We start from the raw sequence: 21,442 nt of genomic DNA, 5'->3' as shown, positions 1-21,442 counted from the left end.
GTGTTCAAGGCCAATCGAGGGTGCCTAGCAGGGGGATCCCATCGAGGGAGAGCATCGAGCCCTCGGACCCTATCAAATGGGTCCGAGCCCCGCCTAGCGAACCTTTGCAAGCGCTTTATGTGACATGTCGACGGACCACGAGCCGACCCTTATCTAACGGGGCACGAACGTCCACTTGAACTACCCGATAACAGCTCACCGAAGCAGCTATAGCTCGTGTTCCGGGCATGGGTAGCATGGTGCGCTTCACCCCTCCTCCCTGCGAAAGGGCGACGAGGGCCGTAACCAAAGTCGAGGGTTCCCCAAATGCCTTTACGTAGGCCGGGGCTCGGGGGCTCCTCGCACACTGCGGCTCAGGCCGCACCCTCGAATGGGTCGACGACCGTCGATTATGAAGTCCCGTGTGTTTAACCAAACACTGGGTCGCTGCGCCAGCACGAAAAATGCCGAGGCCAGCTGAAAGGAGTGCCGATGCCGGCTGAAAAAGACGCTGGGCGGCCACCTCAGTGAAGCAACCAAGCAAGGCGATGATTATAGCCCTTGGACGAGTGCAAACACTCCTCCAAGGCCTCGGGGGCTACACCCGTGGGTGCATTGACACGCCCCCACGGAGGAAACTTCACACATTCAAGGACCAAAATCTCCTGCAGGGGTGGCACCCACCCATACACTTACGGTCGTCCTCTCCGCGAAGGAGAAGGAGACTTCATTGCTCTTTACAAACAAAGATTACAAAGGGCTACCGGCTTAAAGCCGTCGAAAAGTATAAACGCATTGCCACCTGCGTGGCAATTTTCCCTGTATTGGGGAGGAGGGAGCGAAGATTAAGAGTACCGAGCCCTTGGCCGGGGCAACGGCCAGGCTGCTAGGGATTGCAAGGAACAGCCCCCAGACCGCACGGGTCTAGCGGGATGCTCTCCTCGCAAGCTTTCTTCTAGCATCTCCCCCACCAAAGACCCTGCGGGGGGTCAAGCTGGCGGACAGCACCCTCCACACCATCTCCCCTAGCGCGACGTTGTCGCCAGGAGGGACGATGCGAAGAATAGCCACCAAACCTGGCACCAACGCCATGGTAAGGCATCTCAATCCCCCTTCAGGCTGAGGGACATCGTAGAAGCAGGACCCCACAGGCCCAATGCTCCTCTGCTAATCCCACTGAAGCTAAGGGATGGTGCGCATGCCCTCTCCGGCTTTCCTCCGCCGCTCGCAAGCATTCTTCTAGCATCAAAGCCTGAAAAGGCCAGGCCACCCCATCTGGGGGCTGGTCGTGAAAGGCAAAGGAAAACATTATGAGACTTAGGCGATGCTAGAAGTAAGAGCAGGGAAGTTGGAGAGGAAAGGGAATCCCACGACCCCTATTTATAGCTGTGTCAGGCGCCAAGCTTTAAGCCTGCCGAAGGACGAAGGCTTGGACCGCCCGTGACGGCGCGGCTCCCCACGAGCGAGAGATACCCTCGGCTACCATGCTGAGACATGACGAGACAAAGCAAAGCTGAGCCCTTGGACGCTGAGCGGCGCAGCATCGGCGCTGGCCGACTGCCCTCGAACGGCGCATCGCAAGGCGACCAGGGAAAGCAGGGCCGAGACCCTGAGCCCAGGACAGTGCGGCATAAGCACCAGCTTCAGAGCAGCAGGCGCCATCGTGGCCCTGGCCCGCTCAGCATGCTGACGCATCTTGTCCCTGGAACGAAACAAGAAGGGGCGCGCGCCTCGGAGTACTCTCTCCGCAGGTGCACTACCCCGACCGACGAGCTGTCGCATCCGCTAGGCCGACAACCAGGTGCGCCTGGCGGGAGCTCAGCACCGATCGTTCACGTCAAGGGGTAAAATCTCCGAAATACCCTTTGGCTGAATCCCTTGACTCGACCAAAGCCTCGGGGGCTACTGTCGGCGACCACGATCAGGGACACCCTAATCGGGGTACCTAAATCACCATAAAAACGCAAACACATATTAGGCAACTGAGCCCACTAAGGCCTACGGCCTCCTTCCAATCTGGAAGAAAGGAAAGGACTCAAAGAAGCCCAGCATGCGGCCCATCCGCACCCCCCTCGGACTCACGGGGTGATCTCCGTCTCACTCGAGGGCTCCCCATCGAGACCCTCGACTGCGCCCCGTGTCTCCGCCTCGCTCGAGGGTAGCGAGCCTACCCTCGGGGAGGTGAATCGTCTCTGCCTCGCTCAAGGGTAGCGAACCTAACCTTGAGTGAGACGAATCGTCTCCGCCTCGCTCGAGGCCACCCCTCGACAAAGAGGACAAACGGCCCTTCCGCTCACCCGCCCGTCATACGAAGGCATTAAAGGCCAACCACTCCTCCACAGCGCCTCGCTTGTACCCCCTACTACAGGCACCACCGGTGCAAGAAAATACAGTGCCCTCGCACACCCCCTTGCTGGACGTACGGCCCCATGGCCGGAACCAGGATATACCCATGCGTTACTGTGTTGCCTCTTGCATCAACATCTGGGACGAGGAAACACGCAACATTACTAGTTGGGTCCGGACCGCCGGGTCAGGACGCCGACAAGGTTAGAACCTTCGGGACCTGAGGTGCTCGGGTTGGTGGTTTTCTTCTTTTGTGGAGCCATCGTGAGTTGTTCGTCGAGCTGAGAACACAGGTGGGCGCATCGGTTGGGATCTAGCTTGCGATCTCCAAACAGAGGAAACAATAATCAATGAAAGTGAGCCGAAGGTATTCAACAATTAGAATCAATGGCACAATCGTAATTGTACTATAATTTCAGAAAAGTTCAACCCTTTACAAAGTTGAGGTGGGCATCTATTTATACCCCCTACCTTATTACATCATTCCCAAAAGGCCCCTCTGCTATTTCCAGAGGTTCAGATAGTACAGTAGGGGTTTTTGGTCATTTTCCTAGGTTAGAATGTCCGACTTGAATACTCCAACCCGAAATCACGCATCACACGTGATCTTTCTTGTAACCTTCGGATTTAACCTTCGATAGATGTATCTTCGGCAGGCTTCGGGGCATGGCGAGGCCTTGGTCTCAAACCTTCGTGCAGACGACCGAAGGTTCCGGCTTCGGGGCATGGCAAGGCCTTGGTCTCAAACCCCTCGCGCAGATGACCGAAGGTTCTTCAGGCCGGTTCTCGAGATCAGTGTCCACCGAGTATTCTTCTCAATGCCGAAGCTTCAGCCGTCCAACCTTCGGGGTACAGCATCCGAAGGTTCCTTTTTCACTTTACCCTGCAGTTCAATAGAAATGGGATTGTGTGGATTATAAGTTTTTGTCGCTAACCTTCGAGTGACCTTCGGGAGGTGCCACCTCTGCAGGGGCAATCCCCAACATCAACGCTCATCGTGCAATGGCTGGGCCTTCGCAGCTGGCAAATTATTTCACAGCCAACGACAGACCTATATCTAATTCAGTATATAATTGTGTCGTTAATTGGTCTACCACTGTTATTCGACATTCCACCAATAATAATAAGCTGCTTGAAGGCATCAACTATCCCATGTCTGACTAATATAAGTGCTAACATTGAATTAGTTGAAGGCCTCATCTTTTCCATATCTGATTAACATAAGAAAGTTGTTCGCTTAGCTGAATTTATATAGGGTGGGCATCCAATTAACAGCTGGCTGATTGCGAACAAATGAAACAGCTCCGAATTGCTTTGTTTCTTTTCTCTGAGGCGTACTAAAACTATGTTGATTACTTGGTTTTAATTGGTCATCTTACACCCTTGTGACAACCTGTACAGAATTCTGTATCATCCTGGTTAATATATATAGTTTGGCGCTATTGCAGATTCGTTGATCCAAGAGGCACCAGCTATGACATGATCGATTAACTTAATGGATGCTTGGTGAGTTAGTGAAGCCTACAAAATTCGTTCTGAACAGTAGCAGCACCGCTTAATTGACACCAGGTAATCCCACCACCACACAAGAAAACAAACGAGAGAGACAGAGAGGGAGGAGAAACAGGGAGGGAGGGAGAGCAATGGTGGATCTTGCAATTGGTGTTTCCAAGACAGCCTTGGATGCGCTGGTAATTAAACAAGGTCAAGACCGCCCTCAAGGAGGATGAGGAGAAGTGGCAAACCGTCCAGCGTGATATGGTGTTCATCAAGGAAGAGTTCGAGATGATGCAGTCCTTCCTCGACGCCACCAATGGGGACTGCATCAAGAATAAAGTGGTGAAGACCTGGGTGAGGCAGGTCCGCGATCTGTCTTGTGACACTGAAGACTGCATTGAGTTCGTCGTCCACCTGGACGCAAAGCAGCTTTGGTGGCTCCGCTTGCTGCCATCCTGTGTGGTCGCAGGAGCAGCGCTACCCCTGGACGAAGAAGTCGCAGAGATAAAGCTACTCAAGGCCCGTGTGGAGGATCTGAGCCAGAGGAGCATGCGCTACAACCTCATCAGTGATTCTGGCTCCAAACCTGTCACGGAGATGGAACAGAAGCTCTCTGCAAACTCAAGGGCATTGGACATTTTTGTCAAGGCGAGGGAAGACGATAAGGATCTGGTCGCCTTTTCGGAACTCAAAACTTCGATATCCATTGCAGATAAGGACCTTCGGGTGATGTCGGTTTGTGGAACAGGAGGTGATCTTGGGATGACATCCATCATCAGGAAGGTGTATGAGGATTCAGAGATATGCTCCAAATTCAAGTGCCGCGCCTGGGTGAAGTTGGTTCTTCCTTTCAATTCTCATGAGTTCATCCGGAACTTGGTTGATCAATTCTACACAAACTGTTACCAGAAGCCAGGAGTGCCAATGTCAGGCGCAGATGTTATGGCGATGATCCATGCGCCTGCCGACACTAATGTCGAGAAGGTGGTAAACCAAGTCATCAACCAGCAAAGGTATCTCATCATCCTTGAAGACCTATCCAGCATGGCTCAGTGGGATCCCATCAGGGCATACCTGCCAGACATGAACAATGGGAGCCGGATCATCGTGTCAACGCACCAGCTCGAGATTGCAAGCGTGTGCGTAGGGCATCCATATTATGTATCGGAGATTAAACAGTTCTCAGCCAATCACTCTGTCTACTTGTTTTCCAGCAAGGTGATCGACATCATTGACTATTCCAAAAAATTTCCTACATACTATATGTCACGCCTAGTTTTATTTCCGTGCTCTTTACTTCTTTTACTATAATGTCACATTGATATTGACAAGTTTATTATACAATTTTTTATTGCTAGCCCAAATAGTTATGGATCTATTTCGGATTAAATAAGCACATGGCAATTACTCCGGCTACCAACCCATCCTAGGCTGCTTCCGGCAATAAAAGCAGAAGAGATTATAGAAATATGGATTATGAATAGTGATTATAAACAACCGGAAACTAAAAACCTAGATGGCAATAATCTGGGCTGTTTTGGTCTCTAGATTATAGGAAACTGGGTAATATTATCTACTATTAGCTGGCACAAACCAGATTATGAGATATAGTATTCTGAGTAGTTAGATTATTACATTTTTTGTAATCTGGTTTTCATGATCGATCTATAGCCGACCCAAACACCAGCTAAGAAATTATTTTGCAAACTTTTTTAATTGGATCCACTGTTCTTTTTCTACAACTAATAGGACATATTTTTACGAATTCATGTTTGTAGAGCAACTATGTTCGCAACTTTCTGTAATTTTTTACTTCCAAATTTGGTGTAGAAAGATCATGTAGAAGTTAACCATTTATAATTGAATTTGGCACTAGTAAGTCTTTGATAGAACCATTATTGCAAGGCAATCTTTATTTTTCGAAAATATGTAAACATAGATTTTACTATAATTTGTATCTAGGTATCTCAAAACAACAAGAGGACCACACATTAAAATGGTTGGGTTAAATACAAACCCTGAACAAACATGATCATTCAAGTCTGTTATTGTTGACAGGACATTCAAGATGGTAATAAAAACAGCGAGGAGGATGAGACTCCTGCACCACCGGATTCATGTGTCACCTACCTGAGTCCCTCTGCAACAACCGCAGAGGAATCGGTTCGGGGGCATCCATACCCATCCATGCTGGAGACTGCCTCCCGGTGGTTGAAAAATGTCCGCCTCCGTGGACGTGATTCTGAAGTAGCACGACTTCAACGAAAGATAAATTCTCCATGCAAGAGTGGTACACGTCATGTGGTCTCCGTGTGGGGGAATTCTGATTTTGCGAAATCAGCTGTCGTCAGAACCGTCTACTATAGATGCATGGTCAATGGGATGTTTGAAAAGTATGTTTGGGTTGATGCACCCGACGAAAACTCAGAGCCTGATTTGGGCCTTTGGACTTTATTTTTGGAACGGAGCCTAGGTCAAACCAAACCTTCTTATGACATCAGCAAGGCTCTGGATCTTCTTCGTCGACATTTATGGCTCATTGTCATTGACCGCATGAAACCCAAGCATGACTGGAATTTCGTAAAAAAACTAAGTTGTCTGCTGTCTCAGAAAACTCGGAACTGTATCGTTGTTCTCACTAGGGACGAAAGTTTCGCCCCACATTGTGCAACGAAAGACGATGAAGTGTGCCACGTGAAAGATCTTCACTCAAATGCTGCCCATGATCTGGTGAGTTTGAATATTCTATGTCTTGGACTAAACAACGTTAATTTTTCGACAAAAATTTTCATTCTGTAAGTTCTCGTAAGATGACAATGAATTAACATCCGACACATAGTACGTAGTTATTAACCTACGAATGACCGGACCATGTAACATACATTTTCATTTATAATATAGTGCTAGCATTGTATTGTATCTTTTCGAACATGAAAAACATAAGGACAATGATTGAATGAAGTGAAAGTCAACATTTGTTACAGCATTCCATTAAATAATTATGGTATTATACTGATAAATTTGTAGACCTATTTTTCAGCAAGTATTTAGTGATCCTATTTATAAAATTTACTGCTGAGGTGTTTTCTGGAAGTTTGAGTTCCAAATTTTTTTATACTGCAATTTGATCTTCATGTGCTTAGACGCAGCGGCATGGCCATACCCTGCCAGAGGGGCATGCTAAAGCGCATGGTGTGTTAGTCCCAAACACGAGGGGGTAGACATGCAAATAGTACACAAGGACCACACGAACGGAAGACCACACTGGATCTGGGCCCTTATGCAGCTGATCCCAGACAATCTAGGGCCTTGTTTGGATGCACTGGGATAATAATTATTCCTCTAGAATGTTGCTATTTAGAAGTACTAAATGTCGATTACTGACAAACTTATTCCATAACCCCTAGGCTAATTTGCGAGACGAATCTAATGAGCATAATCAATTCATAATTTGCTATAGTTGCGCTAATCATGGATTAACATGCATTCGTCTTGCGAATTAGCGCATTGGAGCGGAAGCGTGGGCATTGCACCGCGAGGGGGCAGGGCGGACAAAGACATCCTGAGGGACCGAAAAGGCGATCAGAGGGGGGGTGAATGGGAGCCAATAAAAATTTCTTGCAAACGGAAGCTCGGCTTAAGATCCCAAGTAAACACCCGACCCTAGAATCCTAGGTGAAGTATGGAGTAGCTATGGAAGAGCTAAACCAACACAAAACACCCCCTAGGAACAATCGAGATCACGTGCGGAAGCAAACACGAAGAAACAGTCGAAGAAATAGCATGGTATAACTCACCGGTTGATCCGACGTACTGATTTAAACAGCATTGGTTGATCCAACGTAAAGATTAACACGTCGTCGGTTCAACCGGCGATGCACACCGGATGATCTGACAAAATCAAAATTGTCATCGGTGCAGTTGTCCAGAGACATCACAAGACCGATTTTCCAAGCACCAGTTAAACCGACGATAGCAAATGCAAAGCACCGGTGCAGTTACCCAGAGAAGCAACAAAACGAACTGCACTGAGCACCGGTTAAACCGGCGTCAAGGAAAATCTATACGCTGGTTGAACGGACAAAATAGGAAACCCAGTGGTAACACCGGTTGATCCGATGCATGTAGTGACTAATACACTGGTGCAACCAAACGAAAAAACCCCAAAAACCCTAACTCATGAGTAACCTACTCACCGGTTGAACCGACGATACCAAACTCAAACGTCGGATTAACCGGTGATAGGGAAACACTCTGCCCGTGCCCAGAAACGATTTTTCAGCCCACGTTCTTTGGAAAACTTGGTGATTGGAGGATCAAATCAAGTCAAAACCTCACCAAATTTTGCAGGTACGATCACAAAGATCTTGTAAACATACCCACCAAAGGAATCGACGAATCACTCCATGGTTTGGGAGGAATCGAGGAATTCCCGAGCAAGAACGGGGTTTTCTCTAGAGCTCAAAAACGTCAATTCGAAGGAGCTCGTGAATCCGAGGGTTTTAGCACTAGGCTAGAAGTATTAGGAACACCCCAAGGAGTCACGAGAACAACAAGAATCAACTCCTCAACTCGTGCACAAGAATCGACAACGAAAATCGAAATTCAACCAAACAAGGCACAAAACGAAAAGAATTGAGACGAGATCAAAACCCCGGAGGGCACAAGGAGGGATGGGCCTCCTTTCCCGATTGATCCACTTACAAAGTCTCAAGAATCCATGGCTAAAAACCCTAGTCCTAGAGAGCAGAGGGAGAGAACCGAGAGGGAGACAGGGGCGCCTGGAGGAGGGGGCGGCTGTTCTGATGGTGCCAGGCGCAAGGTGAGTTGGCTGCCCTCATCTCTTTTTAACCCCACTAACTCTCTAGACTAAAGACTAAAATACCCCTAGACTTAACTAGACACTAGAAAGCCCGTAGGGGCAAAACCAGAAAAGATACATTGGACTCATCCGACGACCGAGATTCTTTCTTCGACTCGAAGCCTTCTCCGCGATGCCGCCATGTCGATGAAGATCCGGTCCGCGGTTTTGGGAGGGTCTGCGAAACCCGGGTAGGTGGCCGGTTTTGAGAAAACCGCCAAAACTCCACGCGCGGGGAGATTCCCGCCTCCACGCTGTGGCCCTAGACGCCGTTCCCGCCTCGGCCTTCTAACGGCCCTAGACGTCGTCCGACGCCCGTCACCTTCTCGCCCGTAGCGAGGCCCTAGATGCCGTCGACGCCCGTCGCCTCCGTCAGTCCCGAGACCGACGCCCGTGCCTCCACGACTTGGCGTCTTCAACCGCCGTCCGCCTCCTTGGTTTTGTGGCGCAAACCAAGAAACCCGCCTTCCGTCGCCGCTTGCGCCCTCGATCCAGGAGTAGACACCACAGCTGTTGCCCGGCCCGAGCTCCGGTCCAGGCTGCCCTTCACCGCCGTCCACCGCACGGTCCATCGGCCACTGCACCTCCACGGCAGCTCTCCTTTGACACTTGACGCCCGTGTACCTACAACCAAAGACCAAGCACACGATCACACCGTACGGTTGACAATTCACTCATCACAAGCAGGATAGAGTACTCCACATTCCTCAATCTCCCCCTTGATGAGTGCATTGTCAACACACCACAATCGAACCAAGAGATAAACAAAAATAGAGAAGAACAAGGAAACAAGAGAACTTGAACAAGTGACAAAAGCTCGAAAGAAGCAAGAACAGGTCACTTAACCAAGCAAAGATCGATTCCCTCAGACAAGGGCAACGGCTCGACGCAATTGATCAAACATAGACATGACTCCTCAAAGACAGAGGCAGGAATCGACACATTCATGCCAGAAGCAAAAGGAAAACCAGGAGCTAAACAAAGCAGAAACTCCATGCATTTCCCCCTTACCAGTGCAACTCTCACCACATGTATGCACTCAAAGCCCTGTGCACAACAAATTTTTGGATAAATCAAACAATTTCCCTCTTGTTCGATCACTAACTTCTCCCCCTTGTTGGCACATGCACACATCAAAGCTAAACAGACCTAAAGCTCCCCCTGAAACTGAGACTCCCCCTGAACATATGCTATGCGATGAATGCAATACAGGAGGTGTAAGTGAAAGCATTCAGGGATACAATGATATGAGCAACAACTAGTCACAAGCACGTGTGCATCCATAAACAAGACCTGCATCTAGCTCAACAGGGTATATCAAATCAGTCTAGAGCTAGGCAAGTTCCAGTTTAAGAGAAATAAAAGCATCACCCTTGATCTAGCACTAGCAAGTCGGGAATGAAAGACAGTGCTAATCAAACTCATACAGGTGAGCCAAAAACCTCCAAAGCATGTTGTAAACATTGATTTTGCAATCTCATTATTAATGCCAGGGGTTGAAAGCTTGTCATGCTTTACTTAGCAACAAGGCCAAGCCTATACCAAAGGTAGTTAGAAGCTTAAGACACTCGTTTCAGTCATGCACAGCCTTGCCCGGGTTCTCACAAGTGCAAAGTGAGGTGTCCCAAAAGCTCGATCAGTGCGACAAGCAATCCCACCTGGATCTTTCCATTCCATATTAAGCACAATTCAAGCAATTTTTATCAATTTTTAGATCATGTCACATATGAATTGCTGAACGAAAGGCTACACTAGCATGAATGAGATAGCAAAGCATACCTACACGCCCTAACATGCTAGTAGCCAAGACAGGGTGACCATGTTTTCAAATTTTCAAATCAAAATAGCTTAACTCAGATGATGTCATATACACAGTGGAGCAAGCTATTCATGATCACGTTTATAAACTCACACTAGCAAGCACTAGGAGATCATAGCAATGTATACAAGAATGCTAGTGCAAGTGAGGCAATGCAAAATGCAGAAATGTACAATGCATATGCACAATGCAACTACCAAACCTAGAAAAATTAAGAGAAGAACAAATAAACCCTACAAAGCTAACCAAAGAAAAGTCAGCGATCAAAAGGGGTAACAAACCCCAAGCTCCCCTCGCAAGCGAGCAAAGGTGTCCTGCTCAAGAGGTTTGGTTAGGATATCTGCGATTTGCCTCTCTGAAGGGACATGGATCAAGTCTATGTGGCCTCTCTCATGATTGTCTCGCAGGAAGTGGAACCGGATATCTATGTGTTTGGTTCTGGAGTGTAGGACAGGGTTCTTTGCAATGCTAATAGCGGATATGTTGTCTACAAAGATGGGAACCCTATCAAAACTCAGTCCATAATCCTGCAAGGTTTGTTTCATCCAAAGTATCTGGGAGCAATAGCTAGCAGCGGCAACATACTCAGCTTCTGTGGAAGAAAGCGCTACGCTAGCCTGCTTGCGAGAGGACCAAGACACCAAAGATGTACCAAGAAATTGACAAGTGCCGGATGTCGACTTGCGATCCAACCGACACCCACCGAAATCGGCATCAGAAAAGCCCACCAAAACCAGAGAAGAATCTGCAGAGTACCAAAGACCAAACTCAGGGTTGAATTTCAGATACCTGAAGATGCATTTCACCACCTGCCTGTGGGAGGTGCGTGGAGAAGCCTGATACCATGCGCAGAGGCAGACGCCGAACTGAATGTCCGACCGTGTCGCCGTCAGGTACCGGAGGGAGCCGATCATGCTCCTGTACTCCGTCTGGTCCACCGCCTCGCCATCCAAGTCCTCATCAAACGTCGTCAATGTGCTGATCAGAGTCGGCTGAGGAGACAAGTCACTCATGTTGAACTTCCGCAGCAAGTCCCTGGTGTACTTGGCTTGATGGACGAACGTGCCCTGAGGAGTTTGCTTGATCTGCATCTCGAGGAAGAACTGCAACTCACCCATCATACTCATCTCGAACTCCCTGGACATCTGCTCAGAAAACTTGGAGACAAGAGCGTGAGAAGAGCCACCAAAGATAATATCATCCACGTATATCTGAACTAATAGAAAATTAGTGCCAGACCGCATGAGGAATAAAGTTTTATCCACACATCCCATTTAAAAACCCTGAGCCAGCAAAAATATTTTCAGTCTATCATACCAAGCTCTAGGTGCCTGTTTCAAACCATAAAGTGATTTCTGAAGTTTATAAACACGGTTTGGAAAATTGGGATTTTTGAAACTAGGGCTTGTTTCACATAAACCTCTTCTTCGATAAAACCATTTAAGAAGGCAGATTTAACGTCCATTTGGAAAACTTTAAAGCCCTTAGAAGCAGCAAATGCAAGAAAGATCTGAATCGCTTCCAAACGAGCAATAGGGGCAAAAGTTTCCTCGAAATCAATTCCTTCTTTTTGGCAAAACCCCTGGGCAACAAGACGAGCCTTATTTCGAACAATCAACCCATCCTCACCCTGCTTGTTTTTGAAAACCCACTTCGTTCCGATGGGATTACAAGCAGGTGGAGGCTCGACTAAAACCCAAACTTGGTTTCTTTCAAAATTTTCAAGTTCCTCATGCATGGCATTGACCCAATTAGAATCAGAAAGAGCGTGTCCAATATCTTTGGGCTCAAAAGAGGCAACAAACGCTGAATGAGCAAAGCCAGCGATACTTGTTACCTTGGACCGTGTGACTCTCTCGTTGAGGTCACCTAGCATCTGTTGAGGTGGGTGACGACGCTGAATGTGTTGCAGTGCTTCCCTTGTCGAAGTCGCCTCCTCCTTAACCAAAGCTGGTGTCTCCTCATGTGCAGCTGGGGAAGGCTGAGTCACCTGCTCGATCGGCCCCCGGGAAGTGGATGTAGTCGGTTCGGGGCCATCATCATCGTCCGAGCTTGTGGGGGAGGCGACTGGGTCTACAGCACACGTGGTAGCCTCAGCATCACCCTCAACAGCTTCTTCCTCCTCATCTTCAAAGATGGGGGGTTCCGAGTTCATCATCTCCTGCAATCTCAAAGACAGAAGAATTGCACGGTGCAGTCTCGTCGAAAGTGACTTCACAAGTCTCTCTGACGATGTTAGTATCAATAATCAGCACACGGTAAGCTCTAGAGTGAGAAGAATAACAGATAAAAATACCGTCAGACGATCGAGACTCAAACTTATCAAGATTTTCTTCCTTCAGCACAAAGCACCGGCAACCGAAAACTCTGAGATGGTCAACATGGGGCTGGCGTCCAAATCGCAACTCATAAGAAGTCTTGTGCATAAAAGCATGCAAGAAAATGCGATTGGACACATAACAAGCGGTATTAACCGCCTCAGCCCAGTACTTTCGAGGAGTCCTATGCTCATCGAGCATCGTCCTCGCCATCTCAACCAGCGTCCGATTCTTCCGTTCTACAACTCCATTCTGCTGTGGAGTGTAGGAGGAAGAGTAATGGTATTCAAGTCCTTGATCACTGCAAAAGGTGTCAAAATGAGCGTTTTTGAATTTTGTGCCATTATCACTGCGAATTGCTCTCATGGCCTGGGGTAGCTTGTTTTTCAACCTCAAGATCAAGTCTCGAACAAACTTGAAAGCCTCATCCTTGGTTCTCATAAAAAAGACCCAAGAATAGCGAGAAAAATCATCCACGATCACAAGAACGTACCACTTTCCACCAACCGACATCACCCGAGAAGGACCGACTGTGTCCATGTGTAGCAACTCTCCAGGGTGAGTGGTCATCACCTGATTAACAGGCGCATGGGAGGTGGAAACCATCTTCTCGTGGCGACACGGGTGGCAAACAAGGTCCTTTTCAAACTTCAATTTGGGCAATCCTCGGATCAGGCCAAGTGAGCTAAGTCTCGACAACAAGTCAAAGCTCAAATGTCCAAGTCTTCTATGCCACTTCCACAGATCAGAAGAAAGACCAGCCAACAAGCAACAAAAAGGGCCAAAAGGAGTTCCAGAGAAATCAACCAAGAAAACTCAGTCACGAGGAACAATCCGGCAAACCAGATCTCCTCTGGAATCCAAAACTCGAGAGCAGCCCTCCTTGAAGCGAACTTCAAACCCCTCATCAAGAAATTGCGAAACAGAGAGCAAATTAAAACCAAGATTCGAAACCAAAGCAACCTCTCTCAGGGTGAAGCGATCAGAAACTATAACAGCGCCAACACCACGTACCTTGCCCTTACCATTATCCCCAAATATGATGTATTCTTTGTGGCGCGTTGGGGTGAGGCTGGAGAACCATTTGTCATTCCCGATCATATGACGCGAACAACCGGAGTCCATGATCCACCTGTTCTCCAAGCCTCCAACCTGCACTGAGGTAGTGAGATAAAGGGTGAGCAAATGTCTCAACACTGAGGTTAGCAAAGTGTGAAGCAAACCAGTGTCGAGCCATTTGCTCTACAGAGGGGTTAGCAAAATCAGGCAAAGCGTATCCCGTGTCCCGTCTACCGTGAGGCTGACGACCACCACCGTGAGGAAAGCGTGGTGCATCGTAACCTCCTCCAAAGCCTCGGTCCCGTGGTCCATAGTTGTACTGAGGACGACCAGGAGCACGACCGGCAAAGCAACCACCCGCTGGAGCACGGTAACCACCACCGTCTCCCTGTCCTCCACCTACACGACGCACCCTAGCATCTTGCCTAACACCACGCCGAGGAGGACCATGCACCCAAGCAGAGTACATGTTCGGGTTGCGTCTCTCCTGCTCACGCCTCACAGCCCGCTTCCTCCTGAAGCAAAACTCCTCCAGGTGACCCTCTCTGTCAAAGTACTCGCAGTGGTACCCCACCTCTCTCTTGGGAGGTGGAGACCTCGCCTGCGGACGGGGAGGAGCATCCCCCTTCTTCTGGGCAACCTGGGTTGTGGCAGCAGAGAGCGTATCGAGGGGATTCCTCAGCTCACTGGGCTTTGGAACCCAAACCTGCTTCTATGGAGGTGCTTTCGATGGTTCTTTAAGCACACCATCCACGCGGTCAACAAGCGAAGGCTGCGTGCTCGTGCTAGTAGTGTTTAGAGCACTTGGAGCTCCAGCAGCCTTACCGATCTTACCATATAGCTTGTCAAAGTCTGACTTCGTGTATGTGTAACCGACCCCAAAACCATCACCACGCTTAAACTGCTTGATCATCATGCCCAACTGCGGCTCACTGCTAGAAACCCAACTCAGAATCGCCCTAAGATAGGTATTCTCATTCTCCAAGTTGGCTTTCTCTACCGCAAGATTATCCAAATCAGAAATCAAACCAAGGCAAACATGACAATCAATAGGTGGGCTAGACTCTACGACCTTAGTCTTCCCTAAAGACTTAATCAAAGCGTTCTTCTCATCTAGCTCTGACCTAAGCGTGGGACAAAGCTTACAGGCACCAAGCAGAACAGGCCTAGATCTAAGCTCCTCTAGCTCACAAACAACAGTGGCAAACTTAGACTGCAAAGAAGCTAGATCAGACTTAAAAATGGGACACTCATCATATTCAAGCACATCACTAACTATGGGAGCGTCCTTGACCAGTTCAAGCTCATGCTTGGCCTTGGCTAGCTCGTGAGACACGTCAGCAAGCGAAGTCTTAGCAACATCTAAGTTCGCGACGTTCTCATCATGCTTTGCATGGAGAGCAACAAGATCATTCATGTGAGATATGCAGCCAGCGCACTCATCCTCACCAGATTTCTCTCTAGCGCAAGCCAGCTCAGCCCTAAGCTTTCTACGCTCTCTAGCTGCTTCCTTAAGCAGCCTCTTCTGGTTGTCGAGAGCGGCGTACAACTCCCTAACCTCCGTATCAAGCAGGTCAATCGTGGAGTTTACCTCTGAATCACTCTCGGATCCAGGAGAAGAGTCGCCGTGCATCGGTGTAGCATGTCCACCTGGAGACGCACGAGCACCATTGGCCTCACCCGCCATGGTGCAGAAACCCTTGCGCCGACCGGCCGCCAAGCAAAGGCCGATGAAGCCGGTGGCATCCTTGTCCCGCTTCTTCTTCTTCTTGTCGTCGTCGTCGGAGGTCGGTGAAAAAGAGCAGTCAGTGTCGGAGCTCTTGTCGAGGTCGCTGAGCTGCGCCAGGAAAGCCTTCTCCCGCTTCTTGGCCTTGTACTGGAAGCGCTTCTTGAGCGACTCCTTGTCGAAGCATCCTCCCCAGTCACGACTGCGGTGCTTGTGGCGCCGACGCTCCTTGTTGGAGCCTCCCTCGTCGCAGTCGCGGTGGCGGTAGTAGTTGAAGTTGTTGTTCTGCCCACCACCGGACTTCTTGGGGCAGTCGGCGATGAAGTGGTCCATATCGCCGCAGTGGTAGCACCCGGGGTTCTTCTTCCTCTGTTTGTTGTGGTAGACACGCTGGAACTTGCTGATGAGGAGGCACAAGTTGTCGTCGCCCAGCGTCTCTAACTGCTCATCTGTAACAGAGAGCAGAGAGGCAAGAGAAAAGCCAAGAGCAGAGTTAGCGTTAGAGCTCAATCCACCTGGGTCAGTCACAAGATCGATGCTCTTGGAAGGAGGGGCACCATTGAGCTTGGCTCGTGTCTGGTTATCCACCTCCGTGGCCTTGAGCTTGTTGAAAAGCTCATTCACGGTCAGAGTCTCATAGCCTGCAGACTCGATGATTGTGTTCACCTTGAGATCCCACACAGAGTGGTCAAGTGCGTAGAGCAACTTGAGGGCCTTCTCATGCTCTGTGTACTCAAGGGCATCAGCAGATCCATTCGCACTGACTTTGTTCATAATCGATTGAAACCGACTGAACATGTCGCCAATGCTCTCACCCGGCCCCTGTGTGAAATTCTCATATTCACGCCGGTGAGTCTCGAATAGTCTGGCCTTCACCTAAGGTGTGCTCTCATGGTAGTTCTCAAGGCACGTCCAAACTTTGTGGGCTTTTCTGAAAACCCTGGATGCGTGAGAACTCTGCACGAGAAATGCCAGCGAACAAGGCATTGACAGCCTTGGCGTTAGCCTCGTGCTCGGACACCTGAAGAGGAGAGGTCCGAATGGCAAGCACCTCGTACGCCTGGTTCTTGGTAATATCCCAGACCTCGGCTCCCATGCTTTGTAAGAAGGCACGCATGCGAACCTTCCAATAAGCATAGTCCTCGCCGGAAAATACTGGGATCTTACCAAGACTCGCCATGGTCGCCAAGTAGTTTTCGAACCGGTTAAGGTACTGAAAACCTCAACCAAGCTCTGATACCAATTGAGGGACCGAAAAGGCGACCAGAGAGGGGGGGTGAATGGGAGCCGATAAAAATTTCTTGCAAACGGAAGCTCGGCTTAAGATCCCAAGTAAACACCCGACCCTAGAATCCTAGGTGAAGTATGGAGTAGCTATGGAAGAGCTACACTAACACAAAACACCCCTAGGAACAATCGAGATCACGTGCAGAAGCTAACACGAAGAAACAGTCGAAGAAACAGCACGGTATAACTCACCGGTTGATCCGACGTACTGATTTAAACAGCATCGGTTCAACCGATGAGACAAGGCCGGCAGCTGAGAGAAGCGAGCACCGGTTGATCCGACATAAAGATTAACACGTCGTCGGTTCAACCGGCGATGCACACCTGATGATCTAACAAAATCAAAATTGTCGCCGGTGCAGTTGTCCAGAGATGTCACAAGACCGATTTTCCAAGCACCGGTTAAACCGACGATAGCAAATCCAAAGCACCGGTGCAGTTACCCAGAGAAGCAACAAAACGAACTGCACTGAGCACCGGTTAAACTGACGTCAAGGAAAATCTATAAGCCGGTTGAACGGGCAAAATAGAAAACCCAGTGGTAACACCGGTTGATCCGATGCATCTAGTGACTAATACATAAGTGCAACCAAACGAAAAAACCCCAAAAACCCTAACTCATGAGTAACCTACTCACCGGTTGAACCGACGATACCAAACTCAAACGTCGGATTAACCGGTGATAAGGAAACACTGCCCGTGCCCAGAAACGATTTTTCAGCCCCCGTTCATTGGAAAACTTGGTGATTGGAGGATCAAATCAAGTCAAAATCTCACCAAAATTTGCAGGTACGATCACAAAGGACCTTGTAAACATACCCACCAAAGGAATCGACGAATCACTCCATGGTTTGGGAGGAATCGAGGAATTCCCGAGCAAGAACGGGGTTTTCTCTAGAGCTCAAAAACGTCAATTCGAAGGAGCTCATGAATCTGAGGGTTTTAGCACTAGGCTAGAAGTATTAGGAACACCCCAAGGAGTCACGAGAACAACAAGAATGAACTCCTCAACTCGTGCACAAGAATCGACAACGAAAATCAAAATTCAACCAAACAAGGCACAAAACGAAAAGAATTGAGACGAGATCAAAACCCTGGAGGGCACAAGGAGGGATGGGCCTCCTTTCTCGATCGATCCACTTACAAAGTCTCAAGAATCCATGGCTAAAAACCCTTGTCCTAGAGAGGAGAGGGAGAGAACCGAGAGGGAGAGAGGGGTGCCTGGAGGAGGGGGCGGCTGTTCTGATGGTGCCAGGCACAAGGTGAGTTGGCTACCCTGATCAACTTTTAACCCCACTAACTCTCTAAACTAAAGACTAAAATATCCCTAGACTTAACTAGACACTAGAAAGCCCGTAGGGGCAAAACTGGAAAAGATACATTGGACTCATCCGACGGCCGAGGTTCTTTCTTCAACTCGAAGCCTTCTCCGCGATGCCGCCATGTCGATGAAGATCCGGTTCGCGGTTTTGGGAGGGTCCGCGAAACCCGGGTAGGTGGCCGGTTTTGAGAAAACCGCCAAAACTCCACGCGCGGGAAGATTCCCGCCTCCACGCCGTGCCCCTAGACGCCGTTCCCGCCTCGGCCTTCTGACGGCCCTAGACGCCGTCCGACGCCCATCAACTTCTCGCCCGCAGCGAGGCCCTAGACGCCGTCGACGCCCGTCGCCTCCGTCAGTCCCGAGACCGATGCCCGTGCCTCCACGACTTGGCATCTTCAACCGCCATCCGCCTTCTTGGTTTTGTGGCGCAAACCAAGAAACCCGCCTTCCGTCGCTGCTTGCGCCCTCGATCCAGGAGTAGACGCCACAGCTGTTGCCCGGCCCGAGCTCCGGTCTAGGCTGCCCTTCACCGCCATCCACCGCACAGTCCATCGGCCACAGCACCTCCACGGCAGCTCTCTATCGACACTTGATGCCCGTGTACCTGCAACCAAAGACCAAGCGCACGATCACACCGCACGGTTGACAATTCACTCATCACAAGCAGGATAGAGTACTCCACATTCCTCACATCCCGCGCCACGTGGCCGCCTCACACGGTCACGCCGGTGGAGGGGTGAGAGCGGGACATTGCAGGGGCTGGAGCGGGATGCCGCAGGGGCAGGCCAGTGAAGGGATGGGACACGTCACGTGGCTGCAGCACGACGGTGGAGGGGCGGGAGTGGGACGACACATGGGTTAGCCATCTAGGGGAGCCGCACCGCCGGTTGTGAGGAAGAACTGAAGGAACCCATTGTGAGGAAGAAGGGATGTGGCGGCTGGGCGCCGGCACCAGCCTTGAGGAAGAAGGGGTGGAAAGGGGCCTGCTGCGACAAAGAACAGAAGGGGCGCCAGGCTGCCGACCGTGAGGAAGAAGCGAAGCGGTGCCGGCTGCAAGGAAGATGGGAAGGGTTGCGGCGGCGGTGGCTGAGGCATCGAGGAACGAGGTGTTGCGCGCGGGGAAAAGTCTTGCCTGCGGGCGGACGAGAATAAACGGGCAATTCTGCCCAATATGAAGGGATATGGCGCAGTATTGAGGGAGGACAGGCACGAGTACTATGAATGCTGGTTGGCAATGAGGCACAATTCGAATTTTGAATTATAAAGCAACCAAACAGCTGTAATTGGAGCTCATAAATGCCAATTCCGAATTCTGAGGGTGAATACCTACATCCAAATGGGGTGTTAGACATTGCAACTATTATGGTAGCGCTTTAATCTAATTGATCTAAGGGTGAATACCTACATCCAAACAGGGTGTTAGACATTCCAACTATTATGGTAGCGCTTTAATCTAATCGAATGGTAGCCTTATTTTATTTTATTTTATTTTATTTTATTTTATTACCAATATCCATGTCAATCTTATTGTTGTCTTGTACTTTACCTTATACTAGCAAATATGCTCGTGTGTTGTCGCAGTCAAAAGCCACATATGCGTCATGACTGACTTTTGTTTTTCTACAATGGAATTTCTTTGATAGTGTTTTCACGCTCTCATTGTATTCGAGTCCATTTTGGTTACATAGTATTTGAGTCTTTCTAGATTACAATATAGTGTTATTGTTCTGCTCTCATTATATATGCTGAAATTCCACCCGTTGGTGATGTGTGTTGGACCAAATCAAAATTACTGTTGTAGACATTGCATTCTTTGAATATACCTTATACACTAAGCTTGCACGTGTTGGGACTTGGGGTAAAAGTGGATTTACTCTTTTGAATTGGATTAGATTGGCAGTATATAGTTTTTGGAGACACTTTCTTTTCCTCTGATACTTGCTCAAAATATCATGTCCATAACATATTTGCAGGATATTCAAGAAGATATCGGGAGCAGCATGAGTGGGCGCTTATTATCCAGGCTAGAAATTAGTGCCAACGACTGGCTGAAAAATGTCTGCCTGCTTGTGCGCGATTCTGCAATGAATCAACTTATGGGGAAAATTCATTTGCCAGGCAAAGGGACTGATATACCACATCATGTGGTCTCAGTGTGGGGGACTGCTGATGTTGGGAAATCAGTTCTTGTCAGAACCGTCTTCTACCGTTGCGTGGTCAAACGGATTTTCGAAAAGTACGCTTGGATTCATGCGCAGTCAGGTATCAATGACTTCTACGGTAGCTTATTTTCGGAACTGAGCGGCCAACGCGGTACCAAATATGGTTACTCTACCACCATCAATATGTGTCGGTCTCTTTTGCATCACCATCGCTGCCTTGTTGTTGACCATTTGGAGGTTAAGGTTGACTGGGAGAATGTAAGAGCTAAGTTGTCACTGGGAACTTCTCGAAGCTGTATCGTCGTTGTTACTAGAGATGAAAGTGTCGCAAGACACTGTGCAACGTCTAATGAGGCAGTGTACCACGTCAAGGATCTTGAATCTGATGAGGCCCTTGATCTATTCATCAAAGGGAAGGTGAGTTTTGGCTTTAATTTCTCACGACAAGCGTCCCACTGCTCTGATAATTCTCTGGAACCCGCTAGCTAATTTTCTTTGCCATGGTATGACAAAACGTAGTAAACATATATTCATGATTTTTTTATGTTAAGTTTCTTGCATAGTGATTAATATACAATTTATAGTGGATATATATATAGTACACCGCTATTCCATCCATACCCGAGCTGCCCGACGCCCCTACCCGCGCATCCGCGCGCTCCGTCTCCCGCCGCCCCGCAGCAGCACCCACCCGAGCGAGCGCGTCCGATTTTCTTGCGTGAGGGACACGCACGTCCGTGGGCCGGTGGGCCTAGCGGCTAGCGCCTGGTTTTCTTTTCCCATGCACGCACTTGTTGAATCGCTCAACATTATGGAACCGTTCGCCATATATGATGACGCTGGCAGTCTGGGCGGCTTCCGCCTTCCGCGGCCTGGAAGATCCGTACACCAGTGCAACTGCTGGTATACGACGATTCCAATGTTTTCTGAGGAATAATACCTTTCACTGTTGGTGTGAAGTTGAAGGACTGATGTAAAATTTTTTGTTGGCACGCCATTATTGGTAAAAACATATAATATTCTCATTCTAGAGAGAAAATATCTTAATTCCAGCTGGGATGATGTTC

At 49.0% G+C, this 21,442-nt stretch overlaps 1 protein-coding gene across 1 annotated transcript; it reads left to right on the top strand.

The window, feature by feature from the left end:
* Positions 1-4,083: 4,083 nt before the first annotated feature.
* On the top strand, positions 4,084-21,347 carry LOC120645802 (disease resistance protein RPP13-like). Its single transcript, XM_039922539.1, has 4 exons — positions 4,084-5,040; positions 20,187-20,475; positions 20,734-20,792; positions 21,336-21,347. The coding sequence occupies exons 1-4, from the start codon at positions 4,084-4,086 to the stop codon at positions 21,345-21,347; spliced, it is 1,317 nt and encodes a 438-aa protein (XP_039778473.1).
* The last annotated feature ends 95 nt before the right edge of the window (positions 21,348-21,442 follow it).

Source organism: Panicum virgatum, chromosome 8K, assembly GCF_016808335.1.
Source record: "Panicum virgatum strain AP13 chromosome 8K, P.virgatum_v5, whole genome shotgun sequence".
NCBI lineage: Eukaryota > Viridiplantae > Streptophyta > Magnoliopsida > Poales > Poaceae > Panicum > Panicum virgatum.
The sequence above is the reverse complement of the archived record's forward strand: the minus strand, read 5'-3'. Positions and strand labels throughout refer to the sequence as shown.